An 11,855-nucleotide genomic window follows, 5' to 3' on the forward strand; every position below is an offset into this window, starting at 1 on the left:
GGATGGGGAATTCCCTGGCAGTCTAGTGGTTAGGACTATGTGCTCTCACTGCCGAGGGCCCAGGGTTCAATCCCTGGTTGGGGAGTTAAGACCCCACAAGCTGCGCGGCAAAACAAACACAAACAAACAAAAAAACCTACACCAAAAAAACAGAAACAAACTTCTGCAGGATGAATGAATGAATATATGTCTTTGGTGTGAAACAAGCCCAGGGCTAGGCATTAACGGCCTGAGGCAAAAGGTCCATCCTGGGGGGCGGGGCGGGGGTGGGTGGGTGTTGCCTGGTTTCCCAGCAACAGGGTTGGGGCGCTCTCTGGTGGTCAGAGCAGGAATGGCTTGAAATCACTGAGCCTTGAGGGGTACAAAATGGTGGCTGGCAGACAAGTCCCTGTTCCTAGTCTCTTGACATTCAAGATCCTTTATACACAGGCTCCAACCTGTAATTCCTTGACACTCGTGCTCCAATGCTCCCTTCAGCAGGAAGCGCGCAACTCCAACCAACTCCTATTCGCTCTTCAAAGCCCTGGCTCCAATGTCCTCTCCCCTGGGAAGTCCAGTCTGTCTCCCCAGGCTGAACCAAGGCTACCCTAGGGACTCATCCTCCGGCTCAACCTCACGGGGCTGGGGGGTATCTGCAACCAGCTCTGTCTCCTCCAGACATGGAGTACTTCAGAAAACCACTTTTATTGCCTGTTGAGTCTGTGATTGCCCCTGCTGTGTCCTTGCACCCAGCAAAGGGTCTGGCATACTACAGGAGCTCAATGAAAGTTTGTCGAGTGGATAAAGAAATAAGTGCATGATTGGCCTGGAACTAACTTCAGAAATGACCCTGGCCTGCTGATTAATTTTTTGGGGGGTTTAGGTTTTCTGCCCTCTTCTCACCCGAAGGCATCATGGAAACAAGGCCACACCTGGCAGGCCTCAGACTCTCTTATCCCATGTGCCACACTGAGGCATGGGAGGGCAGCCCTCCCTGATCCAGAAATGGGTCTCCTGTCTGTATGCATTCAACGAATGTTTATGGATTGCCTGTGTGCCAGGCACTGTTCTGAGTCCAGCCGGGAACAAAATACAAAAATCCTTTCTGTTGTGGAGCTGACCCTACAGTTTATCAGGCGGAAATAAGTGCTATTGCGGAGGGCGCCTCAATAGATGGACATTAGAGCAAAGACTTGAAACGCGTGGGTTAGGAAGCCACGCAGGTGTCTTGGGAACGGTGCACCGGGTAGGGGCAGAGCCAGTGCAAAGGCCCGGAGGTGATGAGCGCTCAGGAGCGTCCCAGGAACAGTGAGGACAGAAAGGTAAGAGAAAGGTGGGACTTGGCAATAAGAGCAATAACGAGGGAAGCGGGGACCTTTGTAGATTTGTATAAGAGGAGGGGCTCGGCCCCGCCCAAGACCCGCCTTCGGCCTTCCCCGCAGCCTTCGGGCTTCCCCACAGCCTTCGGCCCCGCCCCCAACCCCACCCCGGGCCCTGATCCAGGTTTGCCAAGGGTACTCGGCCTCGCCCCCTCAGGACCCGCCCCCCTCTGCCATCCCCACGGCCTGGCCCCGCCCCGGCACTGCGCCCGCTTCTAGTTTGCCCCTCGGCAGCCACCGTCGCCCGAGCCACCGCCCGCCTCGTGCGCCGCCTGCCCCGCTTCCGCCGCCCTTCCCTGTCCCACGCCGTGCGTGCCCTGCGTGCCTTGCGTGAGCGTGCGCGGGAGCGTCGGCCGGCGAGGGAGCTGCAAACGGCCGGCGGCGGGCGGCGGGTGCCGCGCGGGGGGCGGGCGGCGCGGAGGAGGCGGCGGTGGCCATGGCCGAGGCGTCACCGCAGCCCGGACGGTACTTCTGCCACTGCTGCTCGGTCGAGATCGTGCCGCGCCTGCCGGTGAGGCCCAGGCCGGGCGGGCGGGGGCCTTTACCTCAGGCTGAGGCTAGCTGGCTCGGACGGGGAAACTGAGGTCCTCGCGGAGAGCCTGGAAGCGGGCGGCCCTGGTGGCGCAGCGGGGCCGGCGGCCGGGAGGGAACGGGGCCGGCCCCGAGCGCGGTCGGCGCCGCGGGCGCCTCGTGGGAGGGAGTCGCCGCTCTCTCGGGCCCGACGGCGGCCCGAGCCTGCGTTCTTCTGCCTCCCGGGGGTGGGGGCCTGCACCCAGGTGGGCCCTGCGCCCTCGCCCGGGTGGAGGCCGCGGGAGGGCTGCTCGTGAAAGGCTCGGTTTCCAGACCCGTCAGCCCGGAAGTTCCGAGTCGGTAGGTCTAGGATGGGATCAGTGCCCCCGCTCCCGGCCGACCCTCCCCCGCTGCACGGGTGGAAGACTGAAGGCACGGCGCCCCAGGGCGGCCCCGCTCCCGGCATTTGCCGCTCGGCTAGCTCCCGGGGAGCAAGAAGCGGGCGGTGCGGTTGACCAGGGGAAGGAGCTGCAGGTGGCAACGATTGATAGGGCACCAGCTCTCCTTGGTCACCTGGTTGATTATAGAGCCAGACTCTTAGTCCTGCCTTTGTAGCTGTGGGCTTTCCTGGGGGAGGCAGGAGAAGGAGCTGGTGGACATTATCCCAGCTTCAGAGGAGAGTGAGCCAGAGTCAGGGTTTGGAGCGGAGAGGAGTGCCTGGGCCCAGGAGGAGGGAAAGGGTAGAGGTGGTGTGACTTCCAGAGGCAAGGGGCTTGGCGGGGGGGCATAAATCGAAACCCTGGGTGCATGAGCAGACTTGAGGAGCTGAGACTTGCCCCACTCCCCCACTCCAGCGTCCCGGAAGAAGTCCTCCTGCCTCTTCCGGTTTCCTGCGCGCCCCAGCAATGGGTCTGGTTTTCTCGACTGGCAGGAAGGGGCTGGTCGCAGGACAGCCCCCAGCCTGGAGGAGCTGCACGCAGCCCCTCGCAACTGTTGTGAGCCACAGACAGGCCCTGGGTCTCAGGCTCACCCCAGAGTGGCCTGTCCAGAGCCATCGGGAAGCCTGGGGTCGAGCAGTCTGTGTTGCTAGCTGTTCTGGCCTCCCTTCCGGGGCCAGCCTGGGGCCCGGGTCCTGGCCCAGAAGGACCCTGACCTTTTCCGACTGTCACTGGTCTAGCGAGGTCCCTCCTAGTCACAGGATCCAGTGGTGACAAGGTAGCCATGACCTTTGCCCTCCTAGTTTATAGGGAGCCAACGCTGAACAAGCGATTGGCAAATATTTGATTGGGAATGTTGGTAAATTCTGTTAAGCGCAAATAATGGCAGGGAGGGGACCGGCGTGGGGTTTGGGACGGGATTCAATGAGGCCCAGTAGAGTGGGTGTCTGTTTATGAGTAAGGGGCGCACTTGGTGTTCTCGGGGGCAGGAAGGTGGGCTCTTAACGTGGTGACAGTGGGAGGTCCCCGCCAGCACTTGCGCTCCCCGCCAGCCCCCCGCTAGCCCCCCCCCGCCCCCCGCCAGCACGGACTTCTGTTCACGGGAAACTGGCCCCGAGGTTGGTGTGCAGTGAGACGCCGGCTGGTGTTGAGCTGCTCCTCCTGACTTGCTGTCGCGGCATTCTGCCCGCAAGCTTCTTCCCAGCAGCCCAGACGCCCTGGGCCTCGGTCTCCTCGCCTGTCAGACGGGTTGGCGAGGGCACCCCTGTGCTTGACGGGCGCGCGTGGGCAGGGGAGGCCCGGGAAGCCGGGGAGGGGCCGGTGCCTGCCTGGAGCGGGCGTGTGGGAGCAGGAACCAGACCGGCTGGCCGACCCGGAGGCCTCTGCGCAGGTGCGCAGGCCCAGACTCGATTCCCCCAGGAAACGGGAGCACCGGGGACGAGGTGGATGTGGGGCGTCCGCGGGCGGGGCCCGCGGGTGGGCGGACCAGGTGGCATTTGGGGTTCGGCCCACCACCACGGGTGGCCTTGTTGAGGCCTGCTGTCCTGTGGATGGCCCCTGCCTTGCTCTCAGAAGTGTCCCTGAGCAGGGTCGGAGGACGAGGACAGGACCTGGCGGCTGCCTCAGAGGGCCATCAGGGTGAGGAGAGAAGGCCCTTGTGTGTTCCCAGGCTTACACACCCGCACCTTGTCCTCCACACAGAGCCGCTGGGGAGCAGGCTGGGCCCCCGCCCGCCCGGCGGCGTGCTGTGCAGCTGCCGAGGGCACCCATTTCCCCTGCTGCTGCCGAGGCCCAGGGAGGCTCAGCCCCGTGCCTGGAGTTGAGACCCAGGGGCCCAGAGATGAGGGCTGCCCCACGGGGCCGACCCGACGGCTGCTCCAGAGACAGCTGGTGCGGCGCAGGGCGGGAGTCTGGGGGGACAGCAGGGGGCTGAGCCCCGGAAGGGTGGTTGGACGAGGGGCACCAGACAGAGCCACACCGTGGGGCTCCCCGGCTGCATCTCCGAGCCTCCCGGCGCCGTTGGAGGCTGAAGTGAGGCGCACCCCCGGCAGGGTGGGCCCACGTGTCACGACAATGGGAGATTGCCGGCACTCAGCGGGCCCCAGGTGACGCGAGGCCCTGGGACGGTGCTGCACCCCGGCATGCGTGGGGCTCACAGACACTGGGGGGGGGGGGACAGAGGGGCGTGAATGCGCTTTGCAGGGCAGCTGCTAAGACGCAGAAGAGAGTGCTGCGGGGTGGGGGCACTTGCCCACGGGGTCTGGGTGGGCCCCTGGGCCCAGTGACATCTGAGGAGGGTTGCCCCTGGGGTCTGTGGGCTGGTGAGCCCAGGCTGGGAGCACGAGGGGCTGCAGGGGCGTGGGGAGTCTCGTCACGTCTGTGTCTGGACCTGAGCTCACATACCCCTGGCAGCTCTGCGCCCCAACCCTTTCTGGGGGGCCTGGGCCTGCCGAGGCCAGCGTCTCTCCAGCTCCCACCTCAGTGTCCTCGGCTTCACCACACGTGCCTGGCCGGGGAGCCTGGGTCTGCACGTGGTGTGAAGGGGCGCGTGAAGGGTGAGGCCTGTCTCTGAGGGCCCCAGCTGGCCGAGCACAGGGAGCAAACGCTCAGTAAATGTAGCGCTTGCTCTCTCGCCGTCTGCCTGTCGGCCGCTGTTGCTGTGGTGGTGATGACAGGATGGCCCCCTTGCCGGCCATCTCCTCAAGATGAGGAGTCTTCGGCTAGGAACAGGTGCTCACGAGCTGGGGTCCTGCCGAGGGAGACAGGCCCTGCCCTGTGGGCGGCTAGCACTCCATCCCAGGGTTTCCACCGCTTTTATTACACAGTGATGTAATAAAAATCTCAGGGACACGCCCTTGGAGGAGAGCATTGGAAGACCAGGATCTGGGCCTTCCCCCACCGCCTTCGAGCAGAGCCCGGGGCCCTGCCTGAATCCCTGGGTGTGGAGCGAGCACTGCTCAGCCAGGCCACTCAGTCTCAGGGCATGGGGCTCTCCGAGGACGGAGGGCGCAGAGCAGGGCCTGACCACAGCCAGCACTGAGCCGCAGGACGGCCGCGGCTGCCGGATTCCAGAGCTTGGGGTTGAGGCCACCCTCCATTTGCAGATGGGGAGACCGAGGCTTGCAGCCGGGAGGTGATGTTTGAGCAGACCCAGCTTCCGACAGGGAGCAAGCCAGGTAGATATCTGCTCGGATCGAGGGGACACAGGGGACAGGGGATGGCAGAGGCCCAGAGATGGGCGGAGCTGGGAGTGGGCGTGGCCGGGCTGGGTTGTTCTGGGGCTGCAAGGTGAGGTGGGGAGCACTTGGGCTCAGGGAGACACAGGGACCCCAGAGAATGGCGAGGAGACAGGCTCTCAGGCACCCAGGAGCAGTGGCGAGCCTCAAGAGTGGAAGAGGGGGTGCCCAGTCTCCAGGAGGGTGTGGTGCCAGCCCCGCCCTGGCTCTTCCAGGCTCACCCCGGGGCAGGGTGCGGGCCTGGGGCAGGCAGGGTCCCCAGGAGGGAGAGAGACGCTTCTCACAGGGGTTCTGCCAGGCTCCAGTGAGGTTCTGGACCTGCCTGCTGACCCGGCTCAGACCCTGGTGGTGTGGGCAGGCCAGAGTCCCAGCTTGCCTGTGAGCTTGTGTTCAGGAGCCGTCTGGTTCCCAGCTTCCTAGGCTCGGTCACCACAGACTCACCTGCAGCCACGTTTGCCCGTGTCCATTGCCCTCCCCCCGGGGGCTCCCGGAGTGGGTGAGAACCCTGGTCACCGGGTCACCCATCACAAAGCCTCCTGTGGCCACGTTTTGCACCCTGTGAAACGTTGAAATAAACAACAGGTTGAGGGCTGGCTGGGGGGCCTTAGGAGGAGCCCCTGAGTGATGCCCCCGCCGGCCCTGGAAATCCCACGCCAGTGACAACTGGCATGGCCACTCACTGTGTAGGGGAGCCTCCTGGGCCCCTCGCCCCTGCTCAGGAGGGCAGAGCACTGCCATCCCTGTCGTTTCTGGCTCAGCGTTATTGCGATACACTCCGCCCACTTAAAGCGTACACGTTGGTGTGTTCAGTCCACTCAGGGTCCTGAAGCCAGCAGTCACCTCTGTCCAAGTCCAGAATATTCCGTCACCCCAAACAGAAGCCCTGTGCCCATCAGCTGTCACCCCAGCCCCTGATAACCACTAGTCCACTCTCTGTGTTTGTGGATTGGCCTGTTCTGGACGTTTCCCATCAATGGAATCACACCCTGTGAGTCCTTCTGCGTCTTGCTTCTCTCATTGAGCATCGTGTTCTCAGGGTCCATCCACATTGTAGTGAGCGTCGAGGTTTCACCCCTTTACGTGGCTGAGTGATGTTCCCATGTGTGGAGGGACCATGTCGTGTTTATCCATCATCCGCTGCTGGACACTTAGGTTGTGTCCACCTTTGGCTGCTGTGGACGTGTGTCTCCATTGCCCCTGGTGGACGCCTGGCAGTGGAATCAGGGTCGTGGGGTGACTGTGACTGTTTTTTCGAGGACGCTGCCCGGTTTCACGCCCCCACCGGCCGTGTAGGGGTTCCGATTTCTCCACCTCCTCCCCACACTGGTCTCTGCTGGCTTTGTGGGTCCAGCCATCCGGGCGGGTGTGAAGTGTGTCCCGCTGGTTTCGGGTTGCGTTTCCCTGTTGCCTGTGTTGTGTGTCTGTTCTTGGCTTGTTGCCACTTGTCTATCTAGGGAGAAACGTCTGTTCTGATCCTCTGTCCTTTTTTTTTTTTTTTTTTTTTTAAGTTTTGAATTTTATTTTTTTTATGTAGCAGGTTCTTACTAGTTATCCATTTTATACATATTAGTGTATGTATGTCAACCCCAATCTTCCAATTCATCACACTACCATTCTCTCTGGCCGTTTTTTAACCAGGGTGTTTGTCTTTTTGTTGTTGAATTGTGAGAGTTCTGTAGGTATTCTGGATACAAGTCCCCATCACCTGTGCAGCTCCAGCCGCCCTCCCCGTGGCTCAGACAGTGTCCTCTGATCCTCGACCTCGCTTTGCTTTCTGGAGCGGGGCAGGTGGGGGGACACAGTATGCACCGTGGTGGTCCCGCCGTCCGCAGGGTGGGCCGTGCCCGCCACACCCTGGCGTCGCTCCCTGCAGAGGGTGGCAAGGCCAGCGGTGCCCTCTGCTCCCGGGAACCGCGCCTCTCCCCGTGGGTACGCGGGTGGCCTACGGGTGGAAGCACCTCCCGCTCGCGGCTCAGCTCCCTGTTTGCATGGCTTAGGGACACGTGGGGCCTGGGCCCGGTTCTGGGCCTGAGTGGTGGCTTTGGTGCTCAGACGTCTTGCCGTCCCTGGGGCGGGTCCCCCTCTCCGCTCCCTTGGAACATCATGGTCTCTGCCCGCTGGCTGTCCGGCCTGGGGAAAGTGAGGGCTGGGAGGGCAGGTGGCCGGTGTGGATGGAGTTGAGCTCCAGCCTGGTGTCATGGGCTGCGTGCTGGGGCTGCCAAAATGTTCCGCAGGCCGGTCCCTCTGCCTGGGTGGTGCCTCCCACCCTCGGCGGCCACCTTCCTGGGAGCGGATCTGCTCCGAGGCCCAGATAGTCCTGGAGCCCCGCTAGTCACTCTCCCAGCCCTCCTTTATGTGCGTGTGTGGGCGAGGGTGTCACAGAACATTCTCGTGTCTCCCAAGTTGGGAGAGTTCGCTGAACCCATGTCAACTAGCCTGTTGACGGATGCGGCTGACTGGAGGCCCCGAAACTGTGACTTGTGTCACTGTGGGGAACACAGGCTGATGGACTCGGGGACATGGGAGGTCGAGGAGGCCACTGGGGAGCTCGGAGCCCACCTGCGAGGGGAGCATCGGAGGCTGTAGCCACGGGCAAGGGCGTCTGTGCGCCAGCCCTGCCCGGGGCGGCCCGACCAGACCTGGCGGGTTCATACCCAGGGCCTTGAGATGACGCCATCCTGGCCCTACCGCAGCCCAGAGATCATGCTCGCTGCCCTCTCCTCCCGCAGGATTACATCTGCCCAAGATGCGAGTCTGGCTTTATCGAGGAGCTTCCGGAAGAGACCAGGTAAGGCTGGCCCCAGTACAGACCCTCGGCCCGAGGGTGCGCTAGCCGAACCTGGTAGCGGGGATGGGGGGGCCGTGACGAGGGCCGGCCGCTGGACCTGGGTGGGGGGTGGGCTGGACCTCCGCCCTTAGGCTCCTCAGCCTCCTGCCTCGGGCCCTGGGCAGGGGCTGCGGAAGGCGGCCTGAGGCCCATGGGTACGGGGGTCCCGCCTTTGCCCCGCTGCTGACGGCGCCTGTCCTCCCAGGAGTGCAGAGAACGGCTCGGCCCCCTCCACAGCCCCCGCGGACCAGAGCCGGCAGCCGTTCGAGGTGAGCGGTGAGCGGTGGCCTCCCTCCCCGCCCCCGCCCCCTCCGCGTCCCCATCCACGCGGTCACGGCCCTCCTCTCTGCAGAACGTGGACCAGCCCCTGTTCACGCTGCCGCAGGGCTACGGGCACTTTGCTTTCGGCATCTTTGACGACAGCTTCGAGATTCCCACCTTCCCCCCTGGGGCGCAGGCCGACGACGGCAGGGACCCCGAGAGCCGGCGGGAGAGAGAGCAGCACTCCCGGCACCGGTACGGCGCCCGGCAGCCCCGCGCCCGCCTCACCGCGAGGCGGACCACCGGCCGGCACGAAGGCGTCCCCACGCTGGAAGGGTGAGGGGGCCCGGGGGCGGCCGCGGGCGGGACGCTCGGGGCTTCGAGCCCGCCCCACCCCGCTCAGGCAGAGCAGCCAGCTATCCTTCCAGGAGGTTCTGTGGGCACGGAGGTGTGGGTGCTGGCTCAGGGGCCGTCCTCTGGGCAGGGCGGTTCCCCGGTGGGTCCGGCTGGCCCGAGGAGCTGTGTGCCCACCGCCTGCCTGCCCCCCCCCACGCCCCCCCATCGTCCTTCTCAGGGGGGCCTCCGCCCCGTGGGCATCTTCATCTGCTGAGATGTGCTGGTCCACGCCCAGACGAGCCGTCCCGGGTGCAGGCGAGCAGCGGTGTGCGGTGTCCGGTGTCCCTGCTCCCTCCCGTGTGCGGGGTCGTGAGGACAGGAGGACCTAGTAGGCCCGTCCCAGCTCTGCAGGAGATGGGGCTGAGCTTTCGTGGGTCTTTGTAGATGGAACTTGACTGCAGGTAGGCCGAGGCCTGTCCAGCTCAGGACACAGCCTGGCTCACTGTGACCTCAGCCGGCACGTTTCAGGGCTGACCCCACAGTTCCTTAAGCCCCTGGGCTCACCCACGGTGCTTTCCCCAGGTTGCAAAATGAGAGTTGGATGTAGTCGTGCATTGACAGGCGCCATGCAGGCCTCAAGGCGACCCTGCCTTGGGGCGCCTTTCATGTTTGGTTCTTATTATTACCAGTTGAAAAGCCAACCCCTTGACGCTGGCCCCTCCCTGGGAGGGCGCTAACCTTGGGCCTGGCTGTTCTGTTCCAGGATCATCCAGCAGCTGGTCAACGGCATCATCACCCCGGCCACCATCCCCAACCTGGGCCTGGGCCCCTGGTGAGTAGGTGGGGGGGTCCCCCTGCGCCCTGTCCGGCTCCTCTGCCACTTGAACCCCAGACTTCTTTGCCCAGGGGCGTCCTGCATTCAAACCCAATGGACTACGCCTGGGGGGCCAACGGCCTGGATGCGATCATCACGCAGGTACAGGGGCCTCCCTGGGGCTGGTACTGGGCACGACGACTTGACAGGCCCGTGCTCCCTGGAGGATGGGGTGTCGTCTCCCACGTCCACGTCCCTGGTGGCACTTGTGAGGTGGGGACGTGACCACCTTGGGGCCTTCCACTGAGTATTTTGTCACTGGCGCCCGGCCCCCTGGTTGTAGCCGCGCGAGGATTCGGGGAGGTGCCTCGGCCCTGGGAGGTGCCCGCCGGCCCCGGCTGTGAAGTGACGCTCACTAGATGAGCAGAAGAGTGGGCAGAAGCCCGGGGCTGGGCCTCCTGGGGGCAGCTGACCTCTGACCCCTGAGGGGGTCGGGCCAGGACAAACGGGGCCTCGGTGCTTTTGCAGGTAACCCAGCGTTGCATTTCAGAGCCCCGTGGGGCGAGGGCCCTGCCCGCCCGCCAACAAGCTCCCAGCACTCTGGCCTCTTGTCTTTCAGCTCCTCAATCAGTTTGAAAACACGGGTCCCCCGCCCGCAGACAAAGAGAAAATCCAGGCCCTCCCCACCATCCCCGTGACCGAGGAGCACGTAGGTACGCGCCCACGCCCAGCCTTCTCGGTGGTCCTGAGGCCAGTGTGCCCTCCATCCCCTGGGACACCTTTGGTGGGGGCTGCAGAGAAGCCCCCCTGAGAGCCCCGCGGCCCGCCCGCTCCCACAGGCTCCGGGCTGGAGTGCCCCGTGTGCAAGGACGACTACGGGTTGGGCGAGCGCGTGCGGCAGCTGCCCTGCAACCACCTCTTCCACGACGGCTGCATCGTGCCCTGGCTGGAGCAGGTGAGCAGCGGGCCAGCCCGGGACCCTCCCTGCCCCGCCCGCCTCTGAACGGCTCCCCTCTCCCCTCTGTCCCCGCAAAGCACGACAGCTGCCCCGTCTGCCGAAAAAGCCTCACAGGACAGAACACGGCCACCGACCCCCCAGGCCTGGCGGGCGTGAGCTTCTCCTCCTCCTCGTCCTCCTCCTCCAGCTCGCCCGGTAACGAGAACCCAGCCAGCAGCTCCTGAGCATCCCGGCCGGCCCCCAGGGCGAGCACCGGGCCAAGGGCCGGGACTGCGGACGCCGCGGCCCCCCTGCACCCCTCGCGCTCACAGACTGTGGTGCCGCCGGGCCCACCGCGGCACAGGCTTGGAGGACCCGCCCCTCCCGGCTGCAGAGGGAGCCCGGCCTCCCCAGGGATGGGCCGGGCCGGGCTGGGCACATGCCGCCCAGGGCGTCTGACTCCCTTCCTGTTTGTCTCTGACCTCACCCTCTACGTGTTCGGCGGCAGAAAGGTTTTTATAATTTTAAATTATTACTGCTTTGAAATAAATGGACGTTTGAGCTCACTCGCGGCCCTGCATGATCTGTGGAGAGACAGGGTGGAGTCGCTTGGCTGGGGTCCCAACCGCGTGGACAGGCCGCTGCACCCCACCCCAAGCTCGGGGCCCGGGACCACCAGGATGACCAGCAAAACAAGGACGAAACTGCTCTGACAGACGTTTTTTAAAGGAGAAAATATGTGTATCTTGAAAGCTATTTAAAAATACATCTACTTAGAAAGAAAAGCAGGTGGTTGGCGTGTTACTTGTGTGCGTCGGGGGGCGCAGCCCCGGGTCAGGGAGGTGAGCCGGCCGAGCCCCCGCAGCTGGCGTGTCATCCACAGGCTGTCCCCCATCCGGGTCACACGGCTGCCTTGGCCGGTGAGTGTCCAGCCTGCGCCCTGGGAAGTGCCCCCCATATTGGTCTTCCGTCTCTGCAGTGGAAGGTGGCTGCTGGGAGGGATGGGAGCCTCCCCTGCACCCTCTTGGCTCCACCCCTGCCCCTCAGAGGAAGATCAACCCCCAGGAGGCTGATCGTGCCCCACCCCCACCCCAGCCTGTACACCCTGCTGGATCTGAGGGGCTCTGTGTTCGCGTCTC

At 64.3% G+C, this 11,855-nt stretch overlaps 1 protein-coding gene across 4 annotated transcripts; it reads left to right on the forward strand.

Moving 5' to 3' along the window:
- Nucleotides 1–1,683: 1,683 nt before the first annotated feature.
- RNF126 (ring finger protein 126) lies at nt 1,684–11,282 on the forward strand. 4 transcript variants are annotated; one of them, XM_057541463.1, is made up of 9 exons: nt 1,684–1,869; nt 8,271–8,329; nt 8,574–8,637; nt 8,721–8,884; nt 9,729–9,797; nt 9,872–9,941; nt 10,399–10,492; nt 10,619–10,734; nt 10,815–11,282. In XM_057541463.1, exons 1-9 carry the CDS (start codon nt 1,795–1,797, stop codon nt 10,959–10,961), a joined length of 858 nt encoding a protein of 285 aa, XP_057397446.1. In that variant the 5' UTR covers nt 1,684–1,794; the 3' UTR covers nt 10,962–11,282. The 4 variants fall into 4 exon arrangements, with proteins under 4 accessions (XP_057397446.1, XP_057397445.1, XP_057397447.1 ...); XM_057541462.1 differs by having other exon boundaries at nt 1,685–1,869; nt 8,754–8,965; XM_057541464.1 differs by having other exon boundaries at nt 1,685–1,869; nt 8,826–8,965.
- The last annotated feature ends 573 nt before the right edge of the window (nt 11,283–11,855 follow it).

This window comes from Balaenoptera acutorostrata, chromosome 2 (assembly GCF_949987535.1).
Source record: "Balaenoptera acutorostrata chromosome 2, mBalAcu1.1, whole genome shotgun sequence".
NCBI classification, from domain to species: domain Eukaryota; kingdom Metazoa; phylum Chordata; class Mammalia; order Artiodactyla; family Balaenopteridae; genus Balaenoptera; species Balaenoptera acutorostrata.